Raw genomic sequence first — 24,748 nt, 5'->3', positions numbered from 1 at the left:
GGAAGCGATGCAAATTCAAATTTCCTTTTCTTTTATAATTCGTCTTGCATCCTCGCATAGCACAACGAAATGACATAATAAATATTGAAGAAACAAATGTCCACACTTGCCAAAAATGCCAAAGTAAGGATATTGACCACTGGAAGCAATCAGACTGGCTGGAAGAATCAACGAAGCACAGCGTGAACACACATTCGCACGCGTTGCCGGTGGACATTACACTGACTGCGGAGTGTGTCCGGGTGACGTCACTCCACTGGGCGGAGACTGGCCCGCCCGGGCGCGGAAAAATACGAATTTGAAAAGCGAAGTGTCTATATGGTGACTGTGCTCCTGACGTCATGATGCGCGGCAGAATTCAAAACTCGGGACCGATATGGAACCACTGGTAATGATTACACTGTGGCTAGGCCCGGGTCTGCTTAGTGAGGACAGTGCGCACCTCAGTATTGCCAGATGAAGGATAATTCTACTCGAGAATCGATTTCAGCCAGAAGTTCACGCGTCTCGAGGACCACGTATAAATGTCTGGCCAGCCACCACTTCGCCCACACCCACACTAAGAATCCTTGAGTTGTGGCGACAGCACGCTCGCTATAAAACTGGCTTGTCATACCACCGTGGGAACATGACGGGTTTGAGGAGACGCTTCTCCCATCCCACCCCCACGTCTTTATGAATGAGCAGTTTAAAGTATTCCCTTATTTATCTATTTATTTTCTACCAAGTAAAACATAATGGTACAATGGTGTGTAGCTTATCATATTTAAAAGCACGCTTAAAGTTCATGTTGACAATGTATATTTTCCAATTAGAAGTTACCAGGGAGATCCGTAACAAGACGGCAAGATGAGATTAAAATAGACCAACAATCCTGTTACTCACAAGTACTCTCTGTGCATATTCATCATCATTGCCTTTACGATCGGGACATGGCTAACAAATAAATCATACACTGTCATGCTAAAAATAAAAATGTTCCCCATACTAGAGTTGTGAGGTTAGCCTGGCGTCTCTCACCACTCTCACCTCATCTAACATAATACATAAAAACCGAGAATTTTCAAACTCTAAATGACAACATTTTTAAACATCAGCAGATGGATCGAATGAAAATCAAAGAAAGCGGAAATTTTCACGCTGAGCGGTAACTCAAAACTAATGAAATCGAAACAAGTTTATTAATTATTTGTTTGTGTTGTTTCTTATTTTTGTTTATACGTGTATACGTTTCGTGAATTTGTACTTGATCTTGTGTGTACTTGTGCTTGGCTTTGTTGGTTTGAGCTTGTGTTTGTCTTTTAGTGTACTTGTTTGTCTGTACGGCTTTTGGTGTCTTACGGTTGATGTGTTTCTGTTCGTTTATGTATGTGTATTTCTGTGAGTTTGTGTTTGTGTTTGTGTACGTCCGTGTGTTTGAATGTAAGTAATTTCAATGCGTCACTAGCAATAAATTTTGAAAGCCCTTGGATTACAAACTCACCTTCAACGACAGGCAGTGGAGTTTTGGTAATGTTGCCGGCAACTTTGAACTTGCTTTGGTTGTACCTTGACGGACTGCACCCCTGCAAAATTCTTGTACTTAACGAAGAATTGTGCTTCATAAGCCCATGCAGCCATACTTCTCCAGCCATTTTTTTTTTTTTTTTTATGCCGTGGTTCTGGAATTTTTATTTCATTCTTTACTGCAACCTCATAAGCCAGCATCCGTACATGTTTTCTTGAGAGATCATCATTACTCATAGAACACATGATCAAATCGTCCTTAAATAGCTCTTCCTCATCGTCTGAAAATACTCTTCGACAGGTATAGTTTGGTTGCAGCCTCACTGTTTCACTAGCTGAAGCCTTCTGCACCTTTTGCACATATCTGTGTGATGTATTAGGAGCCACTTTGTATTCTTTCGCAGCTTCTCTGACGCTTGATTCACTTAAGACCTTAGCCACAACTTGTTCCATTGATTCTGCAGTGAAACTTCCCATTGTTCTATTCCGAACCATTGATGTTCTATGCATTGAAGACTAAACTGATATATATATATATATATATATATATATATATATATATATATATATATATATATATATATATATATATATATATATATATATATATATATATATATATATATATATATATATATATATATATATATATATATATATATATATATATATATATATATATATATATATATATATATATATATATATATATATATATATATATATATATATATATATATATATATATATATATATATATATATATATATATATATATATATATATATATATATATATATATATATATATATATATATATATATATATATATATATATATATATATATATATATATATATATATATATATATATATATATATATATATATATATATATATATATTAGATACCTATGTTGTACAATATATATGGAATATAAAACCTTCAATACTTTCTGTGAAAAATTAACTTGAGTGCGTGTAAAGAAGAAGAAGAACAAGAACAAGAAGAACAAGAAGAAGAAGACTCCTGTAGAGAGATCTTGACGCCGTACAACACTCCTAACATTATTAGAAACAATGCCTACCAGTCGTACGTGATGGAGTCGGAACCCTATTCCGTTTCCGCCCCACTGCAGATCGGACGGAGACGGACTCGACGGTTGTTGTATGTGGTGAAAGGTAATACCTCTGTTAGAGTTACTAGATACCTCTACAATCAATGCTGTCCCACAGTGTTCCACTGTCTGGTGTCTCAGTGTACCTCATCTTCCCCTTGAGGAATTTAGAAAAATTAAAGTTTGAGATTTCCCTCAAATGATTAGGAACTTATGGTCCCTCTGCTGAATTTGCAACCAAACACCACACATGCACACAAGCAGGATATCTGACCAGCTTACACTCCCGCATATTATGTGGACTGAACACCAGATTAGCAGCTATGAATCTATCAACCGTTCGCCTGTTGATGTCATACATAAATAAAATAGTGCACTTGGGCCCTGTTCACTCGAGAGGGTGCATTCGCGGCGGCACCCTATGTATAACGCTGTAATTGTCCGCAGGAAGTGTTTTTAAGAGCGGTGTAACGAGTTTGATCCAGTTTATCAATTTGTTATCATTATTTTACCATTTATCTAATTTAAACGTTTGTTGATTTTCCTTTTGATTATTAATTTTAATTAATCAATTAATTTACATTTACTATTTCTTTTCGCGTTGAGTGCTCTCATGCCTGATATGCATGTGACCAGATGTCGAGCTGATGCATCGCAGCTTGAAATGATCCAAACAGTGACAAAGAAGACTGGATTAATTTAATCCTATGTGGTAGACTTATGGCATGTGTACAGTCAGCGCCAAACATTTTCCGCTTCGTGACGCCCTTTCACGAATGGTTAGAGATATTTATGGGGTACTTACCTAGACTTTTATACTTTGTCGGGTGACCCTTTCTTTTCACGCAGCTCTTTAGACGTAAGGGGACCGACAAGGCGAGGTTCTGGAGGAGTGGGGGTTCAAAGTGTTCCCAGATGTCTTCTATTTCCTTAACCAGCTTGGGGACTGTTGAGGTGTCACGTCCCCTTAGACGCCGTTTGATCAGACCCCACAGGTTCTCGATAGGGTTCAGATCAGGGCTGTTCCCTGGCCAGTCCCTGATATAGTCCACACCCACCCACTCAAACCATTCACGGATTAATTTGGCAGTGTGAGCCGGGGCACCGTCTTGCTGGAAAATTTCACTTTGACAAACGGTAAAACAGTCCTCGAGGTGGTCAGCGAGCAGCTCTAAGTACCTGTCTTTATTCACTGTAAGGTTCTTGGGAAGCACTATAAGTTTTCCAGCCCCGTGGTACCCAAAGGCACCCCACACCATAACACTGTCTGGGTGTTTCACTGTCCCCTCTGTATACTTGGGGTGGAAGGGATCTGCACCTCGCCGCAACCTCACCTTCCCCCCACGGTTGCCAGTCACCGTGAACGTTGCTTCGTCACTCCAGAGTACAGTCTTCCACTTCTCCAGATCCCAATTGAGATATTTCTTTGAAAAAATCACCCTTTTCTTCTTTTGCTGGTTTGTTAGCAGCGGCTTTCTTCGAGGGGCACGATGTTGGAACCCAAGGTCGTCACGAAGGCGTTTCTGGATTGTTCTAACAGAGGTGTTTTCGAGAAGCTGCGTGTTCCTTTCCTTGAGTTCTTTTGCAGTAATTCGAGGTTCCTGTTCCACTTGACGTTGGAGTAACTTGAGGGTCCTCTGTGAGTTCTTACGTGGCCTTCCTGGCCTCTTCTTGTGAAGCGGTACATCAGCGTCTCCCGCCTCCCTTTTTTTCTTGGTCCAGCGCTGCACGGAGCGCAGTGCTACTCCACTTATTATGGAGATCTCCTTATTAGATTTGCCCACAAGGCTCAGGGAAGTTATGGCAGCTATCTGGTCTTCTGTCAAGTCTTTGCCTCCTCCCATTATCCCACATAAGGCACAAAAAGGCACAAAGGTCAAGGTCGCAAACCGCGTGACGTTATAAAAAAAATACAGACTAAATCCACTCCCCACAAGTGACTGAGGCAGACTAGCGGGCAGCGGCCTTGAAACTGACTCAACTGATTAAGCTCCGCCCCCTTTTATCGTCTCTCTCGCGCCAAGAAATCTGGCGTATTTGTTACATTATAGGGGGCAGGGCCCATTGAATTATATTGGTAATTCAATGGGCCCTGACCGTATGAACCCCCTCCCCCCGTCTCTCTCTCTCTCTCTCTCTCTCTCTCTCTCTCTCTCTCTCTGAAATACACGCTTTCGCTCTATCTCACAAATAAAGTTTTCGAGAATGGTTGAACTCTGAATTACTATTGTCATTATTATTATTATTATTATTATAATTATTATTATTATTATTATTGTAGCTTCTTACGGCATTTATTACTACTTTTGTTTCTCTCTTGCTTTCACAACAACAACAATAACCACCACCACCACCACCACTACTACTACTACTACTACTAAATAGGCTATTATATTGGAAAGAACTTATAAGATACAACTATACTTTATGAAAAATAGTAAAACGTTCAATCAATAAAAACGAAAACCCTTGACTGCATGCTCAACCCTCGAGCTCCCGTGACGTCACGGCTTGCGCCAACAGAGAAAATTTCCAGACCCTCCACGACTCGACCCTACCAATATAATTCAATGGGCCCTGAAATCAAACCGGCGTATACAATTAATCTTGTGATATCAAATTTGAGCGCCGAGCTCTAAAGGCATAAACTGAAAGCCAATAACGACAAACAGGAAAAACCCTACATTGCACTTTCCCACAGAAAAATACAAAAGTTTAGAATGAAATGATCTGGTTTTATACTCAACACACGTGAAGATGCTAGAGTTTTCCCTTAAAGCTTCGCCCTTGTGTTTTCTAATATTCACTTTCCAGAGTGGGAATGAAAGATTTCACAATCAAATGATTTTCTCAATATTTTTAGCACTTTGTCGTTAGCAGGTTCCTATTCATTAGTGATCACAAAATAGAGAGAGAGAGAGAGAGAGAGAGAGAGAGAGAGAGAGAGAGAGAGAGAGAGAGAGAGAGAGAGAGAGAGAGAGAGAGAGAGAATTTTCATATTTTCAAAATAATCATATCAAAGAACCAAGAATTTCAAGATAAGGTAACGACAGTTGAAAAAAAAAAAACTAAGTTATCCCCAACAAATCCGTATATTCCATTCCTCCATAGCACAAACCAAAATACCTTTGTCTATCCTTCAAACACATGCAATAACTGTTTGAAGTATAGATTTATCTCAAGTTTAGTTTATAACCTTGATAGTAGCATACGACTTTAATTGTGTGGCGAACGTTGAGCGGAAAGGGGTTCCATTATCACCCCAACGCACGGGATGATAGACAGCTGCCTGGCGAGTAACCGTTTTCTCTCATACAAATACCACTGTTTATCTACTCTTCCACCGGTTGTAAGTTTTATCGAGTATTCATGACTCACGCGGTAGACCGGTGCGGGCCGGTTACCCAACTCCACCCCTTCTGAGCGGTGTTGCCAGATATAACAAGTTTCAGTAACTTACACGTAATAAATCAACAAAAAAAAAGTCACTGCTCACTAGCGCGGGCTGCACTGCATGGACTTCGAAACCCTTCAGCTGCAGTCAAGCTTACCTCAATATATTCCCACAATACGTATAACTAATCAAGTAGGACAATAATATAAACATTAAATACTAGGTCACTTTATTAAATAAAATACCATAAAAATAATGCCAGGTACTGCTGTTGTCCATCCATGTGGTTGTTAAGGAAACTCTGGTTAATAAAACTATTTTCAGTTTTATTATAAACGTGGTGACAGTCCCGAGCGTGAGTCTCGTCTGGTCGCGCAACTTGGATGAAGACACAAAATGAGACAGCACATATACAGACAACTTAAGCTTTATTGACTTTCACACAAAATGAGACACTTGTCACTATGAAATTAAAGAATGAAAATTATGTTGTACTGCCCAAAACACATAAGTTCAGAAGAGATGCACTGTAGAAAAATAAAATAGGGAGCCCTGCTTGCTTTTGGTATCAATGGAAAATAGACACTACACGAGGTGTGTTGGCGACTGGTGCGCTGGTGCCGCGCCCCCATCCTCCTGCTTCTCATGCTGCCTGTCTGCGCCGGGGCACCATGACCCTGCCACCCATACGGGCGTGCGGGGATCAGGTGGGCGGCAGGTGGGCGCGGGCGTCGCCACTGCTGGGTTGAGGATGCTTGAGCTCCGTCGAGCCGGGGGGGGGCAGGGCGAGGGGCACTTCTATCATTCACTCTCACACACTACTTTCACACTGACTGTACAGGTACGTGAAATATAATACAATACAATAATAAAAACTGGAGCACAGCCCGTCGCCCTCAGCCCCCCGGCCGAGCATCCTCAGGTGGTCCCCGGCCTTGAGGTGCATCGCCGGTCTTCAACTGCAGCTGTCTTACGCGTCTTCTGCATCTTCTTCCTCCTCGTCCTCTTCTCCTTCGCCTTCTTCGCCCTCGCCTTCCTCCTCTTCTGTCAAAAATTACCACATTAATGGTGAACAGACACTGCCGTCCTGCTGGCGATTCACGGCTATATTTCAGTCATTGGCAGTAAAGATAGCATTATCCATTATCAGTATTAGTTTCATGATTTTTTTCCCCCTTTTAAATACAATAAAGTAAGGATCATACCCTCAGCTTCCTCGTCTAGTTCTTCTTCAGCGTCTCCTAGATCTTCCTCGTCCTCCAAATCCTCCTCTTCCTCGAGCTCCTCCTCTCCATTCTCCTCCCCCTTCAGCTTCTTCGCATCTTCTGTCTCCTCCTGCAACAAGGAATGTCGGTATTAGTCAACAGAAATGAGAGAGAGAGAGAGAGAGAGAGAGAGAGAGAGAGAGAGAGAGAGAGAGAGAGAGAGAGAGAGAGAGAGAGAGAGAGAGAGAGAGAATCCAGTACTTTCCTCCCTACAGGACTATCACCCGCTCCTAAGGGCCCTACCTCTCTTCCTTGCCAGACCAGTGCTCCCGGCGTAGCCTCCCCCCCACTCCCCACGCACCCGCCGTCAGCCGCCCGCGAAGTATTTTGGTCCCAGGGAGCGGCGGCGGCAGCAGCGGTACCCACGCCGCGTCCCCGCTCTAAGAACCAAAATCCCTTGCGCCAGCATCGACGGCATACGGGCGAGTTTCCCTTGTCGCGGCAGTGGCGGCTGCGGCGAAGCAACATGGGCGTAACCCCACACCATGATCCCCCACCCACTCCCTCCCAAGGCCTCACCGAGATGACAGCCCTTCATACAAGCTTTCGGGAAGGGAGGAAAATTATATCTTCAATACACGAGTCAATATCCTACATTAAAAGTCCATAGCAACTCAAATATTATCCCATCCTCCAACGTCCCGCGACCACACCAGAAAAAGTTAGATAAGTTATTTCTAGAAATATACAGGAATTCGTCATAACTAATACAAGGCACAACTTACTGACTGGTCTGGCTTGAAGCGGATCGATACTACAGTATCTCTCTTGCATCTATTTCATTACACTATTTTATCAAAGCCGCCTTAATTTTTTTTATAGAGAAAATAAATAAACCAAAAACGGAAGTTTTTATTGTGAATGAACCTTAAGAAGAGCGTTAATAAATCCGGTTATTCTGTTGTGCGGCACTACAATGGTAACACGTACAGCGCGGCCTCCACTCACTCCGCCCCCAACACTATATCCGTTCAATAATGGCAGTACAAGACTATCTCTCAACATTCATCTTCTCGGTACATTGTAATCACCGACAAACCTTACAAATGTTGCATCAGCTAGGCAGAAAACATCTTTCTAAAGGAGACAGCATCCAGTCATAACCAGTCTTGCCAGAACTAACTCATAACTAGTGCTGTTGAAACATTCATGAACATGAACACTGTTACGAGTGGCAATAAGAAGTCAACAACCTCTCGTGACCGTCCTTTAACTCGAGTCGAAAGTAAGTAATCCAGTAGCAAACAAAGCAGGCGTCACGAAGAACACAACAATCAAAAGTTTACTATTAAACTCCTACAGTCGGGTTGCGCGCCAAAAAGAGGAGGTGGTCCCGACTAGCCTCGCGCCGGGCCCCACCACCGCTCCCGCCAACTTTGAAATTTCTAGCCTCGCACCGCCAACCACCCGCGGCGCCGCCACTCTCCAATAACTAAAAATTTCTGACAGTACAAAACAACACACAATGCAATACTAGAGAAACACACACTGCCACGTCCAGGAATGGGAATCAGCAGAGGTGGGCGGTGAGCAGCACTGTGCTGAGGAGAGGCTGCACAACACACGGCGGCTCCGTGCCACGCGTCTGTCCCATCAAATGTTTTACCGAGACACGCCGCACACTGCACCTCCTGCCCGGCCTGGCGCAGGGCACCTCGCCACCCACCCACGCCCTCGTAACAACACTTGTGCCCAGGCTCGCCCGCCGCCTCGCAGCCTTACACTCACGCCAAACACAAGTATGGGCTGCCCGGCGTGAAAACCCAAGTACAAGGAAAAAAAAAGTCACATTAACTAAATGCACTAAAAACAGCGTCATCCCAGGTCCCAGACGTACCTCAGCAGCCCTCTTGGTTCCCTTCGTAACCTGTTCCTCAGCGTTAGCGACAGACTTGTCCGTGGTCGACATTTTGGGTGTTTTCCTTCGTGGTGTCGAGACGTACACACGAGACCGATTTCAAACCAACTGATGGCCGCGGTTCACGCCGCCACCTCCCCTCTGATTGGCTGGCCGCCCGGCTCCTCCTCTGACGTCACATGCACTTCTCATATCTTTCTATTCTCTTTCCTGCAATTATTTACAATACAAATAACTAATTAATAATAGGGAAATAATATAAGAAAGTTAAAGGATTTATATTTTAGTTGTAAATATTGTAAATAAGATGCAAGTTTGTGAGATTAGGAGGCGCGCGGCCTCGTGCGTTTTGGTGGCGAGACTCACCCTCTTCCGGTCCTTTGAGGCTCCGTGTCAGGGGATCGACTTGTGCTGCGGCAGAAGTCTTCTATAAATCCAAAGTAATCCGCGTCTGGGAAAATGGTACGTGTTCGATGATGTGTGCATTGTGTGGAGTGATGGTTGCACATCGTATTGCTGGAGGTTAAAGGCTCGGGGATTGTGAACTGTAGTAGTTAGGAATGGTTATATGTGATCGGTGACTGTTCGTTTAAGGTCGAAACTCGCATGTCTTGTGTTTGTTTACATGTCATCAACGTGGGTGCTGGTGGAAACATCTGGTTATTTGGAGAAGTTAATGCATTATTTATACCTTTAGAAACATGGTATGGTTTTATTATGTGTCTGCTTTATTTGATTGATTAGTAACTTGGCGCATTCCAATGGCGAGATGAATGGTTAGGGCAGAAAGAGGAAGGAAAGGTTGATCAGCTGATCGCGCCATGTGACTGCACTCATGCCATTACAGCAGTGCAGGCAATTTTCCTCATACTTTCTGCTCACGGCGCCACTCACGTATTAAATAGACAACATATAATATGGAAATTCCCTAATGATAAGACATTTAAAACGAACACTGGCCATCAACAGGTTCCTGGGCCGGGCCGCGGCTAAGTATCCATATTGGGTGTATAAGAAATAACCATAATCTGCTCACTTTGAGATAATAACTATTTATTTGTGGTCAAAATATGGTTATTGTTACTTATTATTTTTTGTGTGATATACTCAATGAGACCAACAGTGAACTCGAGGAACGCAATGTAAACCTAACCTAAGCAGACCCTCTGGTGAAAACGTTAAGGTTATTTCAGTGTTACTCCCTACATTTATAGAAGGATGCAGCATATTGTGGAAAGGCACATTTTTGTTGTGGAAGCAACGCAATTAAGTAGGCAATGCTGGTAGCACTGTAGCAACAATGTGGGTTCTACCACCTGTAGGTACATTGGTAAGGAGGTCTGTGTAAGTTAACTCTCTGTTGGAGGTGGATATAATTGGATTGAATAATGTAAATTGAAATCCTGTATAAGATAGTTCTTTGGTTAGCCAGATAGGTACACCAAGGTTTTTGGGGTATGTCCGTGGCAGAGTTTATGGTAGCTTATTATATCCAATCTATTCTATACTATTCTCACTATATGTACATACTCTTGTTCATTTAAAACCTGCAACTGGAGCCTGGTCAGGTTTTATAGCAAAGCAGCAACTCTGTTGGAAGGAAAGGTGTTTGAATGCCATAAAATCTGTTTTACAGTTATAACTAGCCTATAGTATGTGCAGTAATCTTTGTGAAGCTTAGACTCTTAGAACATGGCATTACTGTTATACATAGTATGGATAACCATAGTTCTACTTGTATTACACTTTCAGCCTGCTGTTTAATATCAACTTATGTTTTAAGCTGGGCCCATATTGAGACGCAGGGCAGTGCAAAGCAGGACAGTACAGAGCAGGGTAACATAGGGCAGCTTAGGCTCAGTGTGCTCATTTTTGAGAAGCAGTGTGTTGTCCTATGCAAGTCCTGGCTGTTGCTCATTATTATTTGTGAAACTTTAAACTAGAGTCTCTCTCAGAAAATGAATTGCAGAATGTTTTGTTATTATATGATATTTGCAAGGGAAAGGGGTCAGTGTGGAGGAGTGAGTACATGGTAAAGAGGAATACATATCTTTACTGCATTTGCTTTGACCTGAAATGAGTGATGCAAGATTCAAGAACTATTTCGCATCAAGTTGAGAACCATTTGGTGATATCCACGTCATACGAAGTGACATGTCATCTGAAGGTTTCATTGCCCAAAAACCTATTGGGATTAGAGTATGTGACTTCCTACGCCACACGTGCACAGATAACTGTGATTCAAAGACTGCGTGGCACTGGCCGGAGCAGGTTTGTCCTACGTGACTGATGCGCTTACATTTAGAATAGTGAGATGTAGTTTTCTGCTCTACTCTGTGCTGCATTGCCTGTGTCACCTGCATCTCAACATGCATCCAGCTTTAGTTTAATATTTGCACTATAACCTCTCTTGTGGTTAGCTGATAAGGCTTCTGTGTTTCAGGTGAACATTCCCAAGACACGTAATACCTTCTGCTGGAAGTGCAAGAAGCACCAGGCACACAAAGTGACTCAATACAAGAAGTCCAAGGTGAGGATATTCTTAGTTTGAAATAGTTACTCTCATACTTGTTATAATAGGGGCATGATCATTCTGAGCCAACCTTATAATTCTTCCTGTCTGTGTACTTTTTTGCTGACAGACTCATCTTGCTAGTCTCACTGTCAGCAAATAGTGAAGCATTGTATTGCATTAATTCTTCACTGCATGTCCCACTAACAATGATCCATAGGGATGTTCAAAACAATATTAATGAAAAAATTAATTGAGCTACCATTTGTCTCACTTTGAAGCTTCCATGGAGGGTTTGGGTTGTAAGGTCATTATATCTTGCTGAAGAATTTTAATTGTCATGATATGACAAATGCAACATGTTCCACTTCAGAATTTAAACGTGTTTTTCCCCTCAGCGATTTCAATTCATTAGTTTTGTGAACTTGAATACATTCATCTTTGACTTGCCAAAAATTGATGCACTTGTGCATCTTATGCATGGGAAAGTTAATGATACTTATAGAATTCACTATGATTTGGTTCGTATTTACTAATTCACCCATCCCAAACTTCATGTATGTTTAATTATTAATTACTACCAACTTTATGCCACAAAAATTTAGGTCTAATGCAGTTCACAGCACTGAGGCTCTTAATAATCACTAATTTTATTATTATTTACTTACTTGATTTTTTTATTTAAGAGGGGGAAAGCTGGCCAAGTGCAACATAGAACGGGGAAAAAAGGGGACGGGGGGGGGGGGGCCTCAGTTGCCAGTACCCTTCCAGGTTCAAGAGAATTAGCCATAAAAAGGGATAATCATTTTGAAACCTTCCTCTTTAAATTAAGTCAAATCAGGAAGGTGGAAATACAGGGGTTGTATCCTACAAACCGTCATAGCTAATGCTGTTGTCATAGCAAGGCAAACTGGCTTATTTTATACGTGACTCCATCTATGACAGGCTCTAACCTCGTGATGTTGTCGTAAGTGCTAAAATGGTTCACCATGTTATAGCATTGCTAATGACTGTCTTGACTCTTGTCTACATCCTGGGATCATGGCTGTATATACCATAACATGATACCCAATAGTTTTTATTATTAATTCAATGGTAAATTTCAGTAATGATGACTATTTAATGTCCTTTGATGCAGTTATATGTTATCATGAATAACTGCTGGGAGGTGTATGATCAGTCTTCTCCAAACTCAAACAAACTTTGTCCTGCGCAGTTTGCATATGTCGGACTATTGGGCGTAATCTTCTATCATGTTTCTTTTCTTTGGATACACTGTCTAACTGTTCCCAAAAGTAGTAATATAATGTCAAAATAATTTAAGTAAGAAAATTATTTCGAGAACCTATTTCTTTCTATATACTTAAAGTTGACAAATTTTGAGCCTTAAGACAGTCAGGAATTCTGCGAGATCTGATTATAACTATGTAGAATGCGTCCCCATAAAGATGAGGAGTTCCAGAATTTACCAAAGAAAGGTATGAATGACTGAGAGTAATGGTTAACGCTTGCATTAAAGACTTTGATAGAGAAGGAGTGAGGAAAATGAAAGCATGGTGAAGATTAATCCTGCAACTTGCTCCCTGCTTTAGCTGTTGTGTTAAGCAGGGAAACAGTGACAGGAAGATAAGCAGACCACACTGTCATAAACTTGGTATGCTTCACCATACCATGGCACAACAAGGTGGAAACAAAATGCTTTCCTGTTCTTTCCTTGTATGAATATATCACTTCCAGGAAATATTAACATTTCTTTATCTTACAGGAGCGCACATATGCCCAGGGCCGCAGACGTTACGACAGGAAGCAGTCTGGATATGGTGGCCAGTCAAAGCCTATCTTCAGGAAGAAGGTAGGTTTGAATTACCAAGAAACTATTCTGATCATTAACATTGTGTGTGATTTAATAGAAGTTAGACTAGTAGTCAGGATAGGATACAGGAGTAAAAGATTCAGGTTTTATATATATATATATATATATATATATATATATATATATATATATATATATATATATATATATATATATATAATAGAGAGAGAGAGAGAGAGAATTGGTTTTTCATATAGGGTGAAAGAAGACAGATGTATGCAGACACTAAGAATAAGACATCAACTTGGTAACCCACATGTGTATGTGTTTAGCAGACTGGTGTGTGAGTTACTCATGTGTGGACATGTTCAGCAAAGACTGCAGTGTTGAAGTACATTTAATTTTAGCAGCTTCCTTTTTTGCTTTTAAAGCTTGCTATGAAAATCTTGCTTAGTAATTAAAATTTTAACTGACTTTCAGGCAAAGACTACAAAGAAGATTGTGTTGAAGATGGAATGCAACAAGTGCAGAATCAAGACCCAGATTCCCCTCAAGAGATGCAAACACTTTGAGTTGGGTGGTGACAAGAAGAGGAAGGGAATGATGATCCAATTCTAATCTGTCACTTTCAAGTAAAAAAAAAATCAAGTTGCTCTTTTGTTTCGCTTCAACCAAAATGCATTTAGTATTTGTAGATGACATTTATAAAAAGAGTGGAAGACTAAATTTGCAAAGGAAATAGAGACACCATTTAGCTCAATATAAATATCCCACAACTGTAGTGCACAGAGTATATGGTTATATGCAATATTCACTGACTATAGATCAAATGCATCATAAAGAAACATTGGATTATAAGAAACAAAAATAAGAGGTAATCCATATTAATTGATATAATTTACATGTAAATTAACACACATAATCAGCACATTTAATGTGGTTCTTATGATAAAGTAATAAAACTACAGTATTTGTATTGCATATAAGGCACATTTGCAGAGCTTGATGTGCTATGCCTGAGAAAACCTCCGCTATAGAATGTTTTCAAGATATTGCTCTACTTCAAACTAAGGTTAAGTTCACACATCTATACATGACCAGTTTTCATGAGTTATGTGACCTAATACAAAAACGAGTTTTACTATCTAATTTGGTACAATATCTTTAAAAATTTTAATTAGATTAAAATGCTTCAACATGACAATGAATTTGGAATAACTAAATATATCACAGATTATGCATTTCTATAGTAGTAAATACTATTTCCTTAATAATTAACTGCCTCTGACCCCATCAACATGGTTGAGCATTGCCTGATGGGCACTTGGTTCACTTCTTTTAGTTTGGAAAATCATTGGTGCCTATGCTCAAGAGAATTCAAACAGTAATATCTGCCTGGTAGTTAGAATGTTGCCTCCAGTACCCCTGTGTGGATGAAAACACACAGACCTTGCCTGGTAAATGAGCAGTTTGCTGATCACTGTTTAATCTTTCAAATTATATGATTAAAGAAGAGGTTTGGGTTTCAACTCATCGAAGAGGTTTAGATTTCAACTGATGGGTGAAGCTCCTCAGAAGAGTTCTGATGTAATTTCTCAAATACTGTTTTCATTGGTTTTAATAATAATATGCAGCAGAGATAGCAGCTTGGTATACAGACGAGTAATGTTTCACCATATCAGTGGTGCATGTTGTTCACAAAAGATAGTCATGCAGACACTGGATATAGTTCACTAAATGTTCCACATTGCTGTCAGCATAGACAATTTGCAATTAGGAAACTACTATTATTAATTATTGTTTTGGAAGATATACAAGGCTGCAGTGGGCTGGTGATATAAAGCATATGATTAAAAATTGCTCAATCATAATTGCAAGGAAAGCACTCTTCTTAAAAAAAGAGGGCTGAGGCTTTACATGCCAGCAAATAATCAAGAATAATGCTTATCATTATACTTTTATATAAACTTGATCTGTTTTACTAACAAGAAACAGGCTACATAGCACACCATCTCAAGTCCTGCTTCAGTACAATTCTACAAACCCCAACATCCAGCTAATACTAAGACTACAAGTAATAAAATGACTTAAGACTCACAGAACCCTTGGGGTTGAATTAGCCTCTGAAACTGTCTTGACACTACTGCGCTTACATAATACTAATCACTCCATGAAGAATCCGAATCTGAGTCAGAGTCGTGGCTTGCCTTGGAAGCGGATGGGCCAGGTGGAGCAGGTGCATTGGGGTCACTGAAACAGTTATTAGCTTTAGTTCATGCAAAACTGCAAATATAAGGTAAGATGGTTTGTTGATAATGATCACAATTAAATCCATCTTTTATAATGAGGATAGGTTGGCAGTACTTAAAAATAACAATAAAATAAGCACATTTTAAAATGTCCAACACCCTGATTCTCATAAACACCATTTTATCCAGCAGATCTTTACAGACTATAATTCAGTGATCAACTTGAGAAAGAAACATGAAAAGTTGTGGTGGTTAACTCATCTGTGCCAGCATGGTCTGTAACAAATCTATAAAGAATTGGTTTTGTACTTTCTTCAGTACACCATGATCAGTGTGTTTATTGAGGTGAGTTCACACGTCAATAAGCGGCTGAAAACGCTAGCCACTAGAAGTATAGACAGACCCCTGGTAACCAGAACATGTTCACACATAGCTGCTGGGAAGTATTGGCTGGTTAGCCTACATTTCTTATAAGAAGAGTGTTCATCTTAACAAAAGACTGCACAATTGTGATCAAATTAAATCATCACAAGTATTCAATCCCCACCTCCAACAACACCCTGCCAAGAGGGAAACAGTCATCGGAGAGTGACCGATTTCGTTGAATATAGTTCTATGTAGGCTTTTTGCTGTACTACTAATTTTTCAGGTCCCAGATATGTTATTTGTCCCTCACTAGCTCAAACATTTCTGCGGCCTGCCTCGACAACCACGTGTTCAAACCTTCCATGACGTCACAATACAAACAAAGCCGCTAGTGGTTGGACAAGACTAACATGTCAGTCTTGTTTCATGGCAGATTTCTCCACCCACTAGGCATCAAAATCCAGCCGAAAACTGTAGCGGCTGGCAATTCCAGCCACATATTAACACGTGTGACCCCGCCTCTAGGCTAGTATCCCTGAGCAAAGGAGACAGCTAAGTCCTGTATCTTAGTCTACAAGCATTTAATTCAGTGGTTTTACTCTTTTCCAACTTACTATCCCATTTAACATGTTACAAAACAATACTTGGCAACTCATGGTATGTGTGGCACAGTTGACTCATAATATGAAATGCCAAATTTTGAAAAGCATTAATGGAAAAAAAAAAAAAAAAATCATTAAACACAATGAACACAGTGGAATGTTTTTTAAATGTGTAATTGATCCTTCTATAATGTGATTTTTTTCTAATATGGTCTAAAAAGTACAGAAGAAAACTCACCTCTTACATGACTAAGATCTACTCCAGTGTGACTTTTTACATTTAAAATACTTAACTGCCAACTGCCACCACTTGTGAAGTAACACAGTCACTCATTTAAACTGAACAACAATTTTCATGGAATTTTGTGTATCATCACTTCAAGAACCAGAAAAAGTGGGTAAATGAGGAACTGAAGAGGAGACAGTGATAGGGAGGGCCTTAGGGAGATGAATCAAGCATCCACTGTATTTCTAGTAGCAAAACTTTGCCATTGATGGTCCCAAAGGAAGGACTGGGTTCGGGTGCAGAATGGAATGCAGTAGGGTGTTTCAAAATTCCCTCACCAATGATGTTTCTCTGACAAGATAACATAGCAGAAAAATTGTCGAGTAAGAGGAGGACTGATGGTAATTGATTCCAGAACTTCACACCGAATTGTATACAATTTAAATGTATATGTAGACATTACATATACATATCAATAACTTATATATTGGAAGACACTTAGGTTATGGAGATGTAAGAAACTGACACAGTGTTAAAGAACTTCCTGATACCTTAGTAATGAATTTTTTATGCCTTCTTACAGCATAACACTGCTTTCTCATTTCCTCAAATTCCTGGACCTCCTGAATAACTGTTATGTAATACTCAGGTTAGGAATTACTGCTCTACTATGAGAAAGGTGACTACTATTTAGTGTATATCTGTGATAGGAGAAGTGATTTTCTTTTTTTGCAAATATTTTACTGAACATTAACACACAGAAAAAATCTAAAGAATACTATGACTTAAAGAGCAATTTATAAAGAAAACACTTACTCAAGCAGTGATGGGTCAACGCCTTCACTGGACATCTTCATACGTATAGCAGGATCTGGGACACCCATCTTCAGCATCCTGAAATACTGTGCAAATCGTGGGTCTTCACATATTGGCTTGGTGGCTGGCTGAGCTACCTTCTCGTCCACCACATCTTCACCCTCTGGTTCTGCTGTGCTATCTTTGGGTGGTGTTGCATTGGGGGTAGCTTCATCTTCTTTAGGTGAAGCAGCCAAATTCTCACCACTAGGAGAGGCAGTAGCAACAGCAGTGGCAGTGGTGGTGGTTGTGGTGCCACTTGGAGCTTCCTGAGTATTGCCAGCAGCTGGAGCAACTACTCCTTCAAGATCTGGTACAGAACTAAGCTGTAGATCCAATGATAAAAATACCATTAATAATGTGTAGCTAATAGCAATCTATCTACTGTACGAGTATCTATATACTATGCTGATGTATCCTCTAGCATGTTTAAATACAGTAAATCAGAGTTTGGTGAGAGCTGAATCTCCCTCTCTATACCTTCACCTTGTCTTATCATTGGAACAACCATATGAAGGGTGTCCCTCAGTCCCCTTGCATAATCCTTTATAGTTTTCTTTTATGACATGTATAGAGTTCTGAGATTCTTCACCCCATACCATGTGACTGGCTGTAAAGCTAACCAACCACACTGACATACAAAGAATTAAACATAATTTGTGTGGAGACAAAAGTGTAAGGAACTTCAGATGAAAGACAAGGATACTTCCACTAAGGTGAGTAATTAAATGTTTCTACATAAGAGCACAGCGGTAAGACAAGGTGAACCTATGTTTAATTTTATAAAGTTTTATATGGAAAGTAAGCATTCCTGTTGGTGATAATGATCTCTGTAATTAATTCATATTTCTTTTCTTTAACCATCACATATTAAGGAAACTTTTTGACAGTTTGTTAGAAATATTTTGTTTACAATTCATCTTCTTACTAACAGACTGAATCTCAAACCACCTCAGTATGAATTATTGATTATTTCAGCTCTACATCTACCACACCTACACTAATGGTTCTTCACAAGTTACATCTTCATATCATCATACAATTTTGTAAACAAGTTCCACGTAACATACTAGGACAGAGAACTTAGAATATCACAAAACTCAATTATTTAATTAACAAAGCAGATACAAATAACTACACCAGCTACATACTCTGTTCTGACGTGAATTCACCTGACTAATATTTTCTAAGAGACTGCAGTGTGTGTGTGTGTGTGTGTGTGTGTCAAAACGGACTTTATGGAAGAAAAAAAAAAAAAAAAAAAAAAATCAATTTATAAAAATCAATCAATCAAAATGAGGTAATAACACAAGTCTACACTACGTGACTAGCACTCTAGCAGTACTTAGCGGTGATGACTGGCATACGTAGAGTTTAGGGCTAAGCAACTAGATTACATATAATATAATCGTTCAGGGTCTTCATAAAAGTGAGTTACACCGGAGCCTATGAAGACAATAATGCTTAAGTATGCCTTCAATAATAACTGATGAAAGTTATTTATACTTATCATGATATGCCCCAAAAATAATAAAATAAAATAAATATATGAAATAATAAAAATATATATAAATAGAAAAATAAATAAATATACAAATTTATCGAGAGAAAGAAGTAAATGATATTGGGATAATAAAGTGAAAACGGCAACAATATCCAGTAAAATTAAATAAAACATTCGCCCAACGTGGGGCTCGAACCCACGACCCCGAGATTAAGAGTCTCGTGCTCTACCGACTGAGCTAGCCGGGCAGTGAGAGTGCTATGTGATGTCTGGCGAGTGAGCATGCCGGGCTGTTTTCACCATCCTGTTGTATTAATTACTTAAAATCAATATTATACGATACAATTATATTCCATATAATGACAATGCATTTGCGATGTGGTAGATAGATTCGTAATGAGTGACATTGACGTTGAAAGAATAATTACCCATTGAGCCAGGAAGGGGAGAGGGGATAAGGGGTCATGCATGTGTTATCACAATTCTATTTGGAGTTATTAGAATGATGTAAAAAAAAATAATAATACAATACCTATATATACTCCAGTATTTTCAGTCATAAACCAACAAGGGGATGTAGCTCAGATGGTAGAGCGCCCGCTTAGCATGCGGGAGGTACGGGGATCGATGCCCCGCATCTCCAAATTTTTTATTTTATTTTTAATGAAATCATTACCTTCACAGATGCAATACAGCTGGGTACACTGTATACTATTATCTACCCTGCTATGCGCAAATATACAATTCTCGAACAATTAAAGACAAACTGCGCTGTAAACAAACTGCTAGTTTAAAGGGTAACTAACTTATTTTCAGCAATCAAATTCGTGCATCGCTCTATCAGTGCTGCGGAACAAGATAATAATACTTTGCCTATGTTACATGGATAATTTGTATGGTGTCACTGTTCATCAAAACCTGATACTGTATAGTGTTCCCTAGTTAGGGAGTCTTAAAGAGGGAGATGAAGAAATGTTTACCACAGATTAGGATACTTGCTGATGCAATCTTTCAATGTCCTTAGGATGGACACAAAATGTAGATACCAACCTACCTGCTGCATTCATACTGCATAATATTATGAATTCTAATTAGAATGCACCATTTGTTTCAGTGACAAATGGCACTGAGATGTAGTGACAGAGAGGCAGGAGTACAAACTTGAGTAACCACTGCATATAAACAAGTCAAGTATTTAATGGCAGGCAAACACACTTACAATGTTAGAACATGAATGAGGCTGCCTTCATATTGCCCAGTTTCATATCAATAGAGAACTTTAAGGCAAGGCTTCACAAATTCAGATATGGATTGATGAAATCACTGACTGAAATAACATCAACCGCAACTGCAAGAAATTCAGTCATGTTCTGAATGACAGGTAGATACACAGAAAGGTTTAAGTATGCATGTGATATACAGGGCATGGTTGCCACACTTATACACACACTGGTGTTTTGGAGCTCTCTTTATGTTATGTTCACAAGTTTCTCATTCCTGCATTTTATTCTTGTACAGATGATCTATTGACATTTATTTTGTACTGCCCCTGTAAAAAAAAAAAATAAATAAATAAAAAAAAAAAAAATAAATAAATAAATAAAAGATAAATTGATCTGGAGATGAGACATATCTTTAGCCTTTTCCCTGGAGGAATTGAGACCCTGAGTGGGAGAACACAAGGGCAATGCCTTACACATTGAAACCATAATATTAGATTAACAGGTCCCAAAACCTGGAAACTGTATTTCCAGTCACTAAACAACCTCCTCCCTCCATATAGATCAGTTTTTGGTGTTTGAGTTTTCTTATAGCATGAACACAATAGGCAGTTTTCCCTTTAAGTCGGGTGATATGTTACTCTGAGCAAGAAAGCTCACTATGTTACACACTGAGCAATAAAGTGCTCAGGCAGAATTTCGGGACGTCTGTACTGTATTTGGGTCATTGCAATTAGACAGCATTTAACACAAGACTGATCTTTTTACCATCACACCATCATTCATTAGATCTCTTTATCACTGTCACCAATATAATGTCTAATGTGGACCTTTTATTGAAAAATGTAGAAACTGATCTGATGCAAAAATACTTCTTTAGCCACAAGTGGCCTTCACCAGACCAGAGAGTCAAACTGTTTTTCATGACAAGATTATGACAATCATCAGGGAGGTTTCAAGACATTTATCTTATCTTTTCTGCCAAATTCTTTTGTCCTTGCTCCGGAACTGGCACCTCAGTGAGCCTTTTTTTTTCATTGTTTTTGTTGCCTTTGGGGGCCTTCATACTTCTGGCCACTATATCTCCAGAGAAAAATTTAGTTTTGGTGAGATGGTGGCAATGTGTTTTCCATATACAAGGTGAAACTGGGACAAAATTACTATATTCACTTCAACAAATACTGTTGATCATATATGTAAAAAGTGAGAAATGATTGCATGAGCAAAGTGCAATACAACAATCCTTAGATAAACAAAATGAATAAACAGAAGGTGGTTAGCTTACCTGATAGTTTATGCTATTCAATGGGTCTAGTGTCTTCTGCTTACACTAAAAACAGTATAATACAGGCTATGTCTGGGCCTGTATATTATTGTGTATGACACAGTATGTTCAACTAATGCAAATGTACTGTATTACTATGTCATACTGTACAGAATATAAAAATCTGTAAAGATCTGGTGTCTATGTGAGCAAACCACTCCAACAATACCCAGGAACAAACTAAGCAGACTGGCTGAGTGTGACCAACCACCAAAGTTCTTATTGCATGCAATGGCTGGTCAGCAAAAGTACAAAAATGCCCTATTTTCCAAAAAGGTTAAGGAAATCAGATGGAGAAAGACAAACACATATACATGTATAAAAGAATAAAATTCTTAGAAAAGACAGCAATACATATCAACATCAGGGAAAGGCTCACAAAGTACAGTGATTTGTAGGCACGCTGTACACTGCTGTCTTACCTTAGCTTCAAGGATGGCCAGAGAGTGATCAGCACGGCGAAGCTTGGTATCCAAGGCAATGAGTCTCTCTTCACACATAGCAGAGAACTGGTTGAGGAAGGCTACTGTATGCAACACCCAATGGTTGATGAAGGCCAGTGTCCTCTTCTGGTTGATAGCCTCTACCTGATAAAAAGAAGCCATAATGTTAATCTCATTTTATTGGAAATAGATAATTCATGATTGCATTCTCTAGTTAATGCATACATTTGTACTGGGGCACTTATTTTTGCTGCCACCACTCTCTGCTGTGACCAGTACACATTGGTGCTGATTCATATTCTTTGATTGACAGTGTAATTCACCCATGGTCATCCGCTGGTCATCCAGCCAACCAGTCTCCTACTCGCCACGTATCTGACCAGTAAGGTCACAGTCTCTCGGCTTACATCCTGCACCTGTTTTCTGCTAAGTGAACATGAGCTATACACTGGGAGGCTTGTCCACCTGTCCCATCATCCCCAATACTTGAATTCCACAATTACAAAATACGGTGTAATGTGAATATCCTCAATCCAACTAGCATCACAATAAAGTTTAGCAGCTGGTAGATAAATGTTTTTATTTTGCAAAAAGGTTGAATACTGGGTGATGTATTATCTAGTGCATTATCAACTTTCAGAATCCATGTTATGTTTGTTCACAATTCAAACTCTGACTTTTGCACTGCCTCACAAATGCTTAAAATAAAATTTACTACTGACTGCCAGATAATGAGGTAAAAAACTTGTTATGTGTTTTGCTGGTGTCTGACTGTTTCTTGCTTCCAGTAGTGGTCCTAAATGAGATTATAGTTGCAAGCTGAGTACACCAGTATACATAGTTAAATCACTTGAAAAATACATAGGGCATAAAAAATTTGTTGGTGAGGGCATGTAAGAAAATGACTTTACTTTGACCTAAAAATCATATGTGGTTATGTAAAGTGAAATATGAGGCCTAAGTGGGATCAATGCAATTTTGAGATTAATGAACTGGGCCAACAGTGTTTCTTTACATTTTCTACCAAGATTCAATAAGAGAGAAAAAAATGTTTCATTATTGTAATTAATGACTATCATTTGTAGGTATGTGAAGTAACAGTTCGGAAAATCACAAATAGTGAGTCTCTCACATCACTTGCTGATATAAAGATGAGAAGTAATTCAAAGAAACATGGCTGTATCAATATGGACAAACCTTCTACTCCCGAATAAAACATTTCTATGACAAAGCAAAATCGGAGGGGTACATGATAGGTGTGTGAAGCCTTAGCATTTGTCTCCTTGTCACTGGGATTTGATCCTAAGGTGGAGGATATTTCTCACTGCAGGAAATAGGACCTTTGGGATATTTGAATTTCCAGTTTACCTCCCCCAGGTTTTTTTTAGGTACCTATTCCCAAACGTATCCTTTGTGTATGCATGTGGTTAACTTCAAGGTGGACAAACAGTGAAATATTTCCATTTTCAGTTTTCAAACTACTATCTGGTAATTACTTCCTTCAATCATACATTTCTTTTTATGGCGTTAACTTTTGTATACAATGATAGTCAATCTAAAATGGCAAAACTGGACTTGAAATCTTATCGAGTATCCATATCTAATTTGCACATATCACTACATTACTGAAGACCACCAGTAGTCATTATATCCTTACTCACTTACAACACAGTTAGTTTCCTCCACTTTAAGGTATACGGCAATGTAATCTTTGGTATTGCAGACGCAGGAGATATCAGTGGCTAAACTTTAGTATTTGTGATTTTGACATATTACACCTATTAAATAAAATATACATATCATACTATGGGAGTATATCTCACGTACTGGCTTGACACGAGCTCTTCTAACGCCCAGCAAAGGTTATAGCCAGATACAACTACAGGGCCTTCCAAGGCACACAAGCAAACACGAATGACAGCTGTCTGTGGTGGACATCAAACGCAACAATAATTTACATGGTGAACTACAGGACGGTGCTGTGTGTGGTGATGAAAACAGGATTGTGTCTCACGAAAGTTCTTGACACACCTTGGAGAAGTCCACATTTGGGGTGACAACTGAGGTCTTAGTGGCATATTCAGAAACGATTCCCTCTCTCACCGCGACCATTTTCAAAGACCATACAGTTTATTAGCTTAGTTGTAAAGAGTACTTGTCCTGTTGATAATACAGAAAACTTGTTAACATGTCACTAGAACTACAGAAACATCCTTAAAAACCAGTGTCACTTCAACTACAGCCCTTTGAAAAGAGTGAAGGCACGGCGCGGAATTTTATGCATTGTCGTTGTTGCTACTATGACCACCACCACCATCACCACCACCACCACCACCACCACCACCACCACCACTGCTATTACTACTCTGTTCTGCTTACTGCTGCTGCTACTTCTATATGCTGTTACTGCTGCTGCTACTACTACTACTACTACTACTACTACTACTACTACTACTACTACTACTGCTGCTGCTGCTGCTGCTGCTGCTGCTGC

General features: G+C 39.5%; 2 protein-coding genes and 2 non-coding genes across 5 annotated transcripts; 2 read left to right on the top strand and 2 right to left on the bottom strand.

The window, feature by feature from the left end:
• Nucleotides 1-9,296: 9,296 nt before the first annotated feature.
• Nucleotides 9,297-14,117, top strand: LOC123510029 (60S ribosomal protein L44-like). Of its 2 annotated transcripts, none has more exons than XM_045264738.1 (4): nucleotides 9,297-9,602; nucleotides 11,584-11,670; nucleotides 13,418-13,504; nucleotides 13,946-14,117. In XM_045264738.1, the coding sequence occupies exons 1-4, from the start codon at nucleotides 9,600-9,602 to the stop codon at nucleotides 14,081-14,083; spliced, it is 315 nt and encodes a 104-aa protein (XP_045120673.1). In that variant the 5' UTR covers nucleotides 9,297-9,599; the 3' UTR covers nucleotides 14,084-14,117. The 2 variants fall into 2 exon arrangements, with proteins under 2 accessions (XP_045120673.1, XP_045120674.1); XM_045264739.1 differs by lacking the exon at nucleotides 9,297-9,602 and adding an exon at nucleotides 9,822-9,844.
• A 216-nt stretch (nucleotides 14,118-14,333) lies between these two features.
• Nucleotides 14,334-24,366, bottom strand: LOC123510365 (WASH complex subunit 3-like). Its single transcript, XM_045265459.1, has 4 exons — nucleotides 24,286-24,366; nucleotides 22,234-22,398; nucleotides 17,725-18,089; nucleotides 14,334-15,715 (listed from the first exon to the last, which is right to left on the bottom strand). The coding sequence occupies exons 1-4, from the start codon at nucleotides 24,364-24,366 to the stop codon at nucleotides 15,625-15,627; spliced, it is 702 nt and encodes a 233-aa protein (XP_045121394.1). The 3' UTR covers nucleotides 14,334-15,624.
• On the bottom strand, nucleotides 19,443-19,515 carry Trnak-cuu. The gene has a single exon. It is a non-coding gene; the product is annotated as a tRNA-Lys (tRNA).
• Nucleotides 19,838-19,910, top strand: Trnaa-agc. Its single transcript has one exon. It is a non-coding gene; the product is annotated as a tRNA-Ala (tRNA).
• Nucleotides 24,367-24,748: the final 382 nt, after the last annotated feature.

The sequence above is a fragment of the Portunus trituberculatus genome, chromosome 28 (genome assembly GCF_017591435.1).
Source record: "Portunus trituberculatus isolate SZX2019 chromosome 28, ASM1759143v1, whole genome shotgun sequence".
Lineage (NCBI taxonomy): Eukaryota > Metazoa > Arthropoda > Malacostraca > Decapoda > Portunidae > Portunus > Portunus trituberculatus.
The sequence above is the reverse complement of the archived record's forward strand: the minus strand, read 5'-3'. Positions and strand labels throughout refer to the sequence as shown.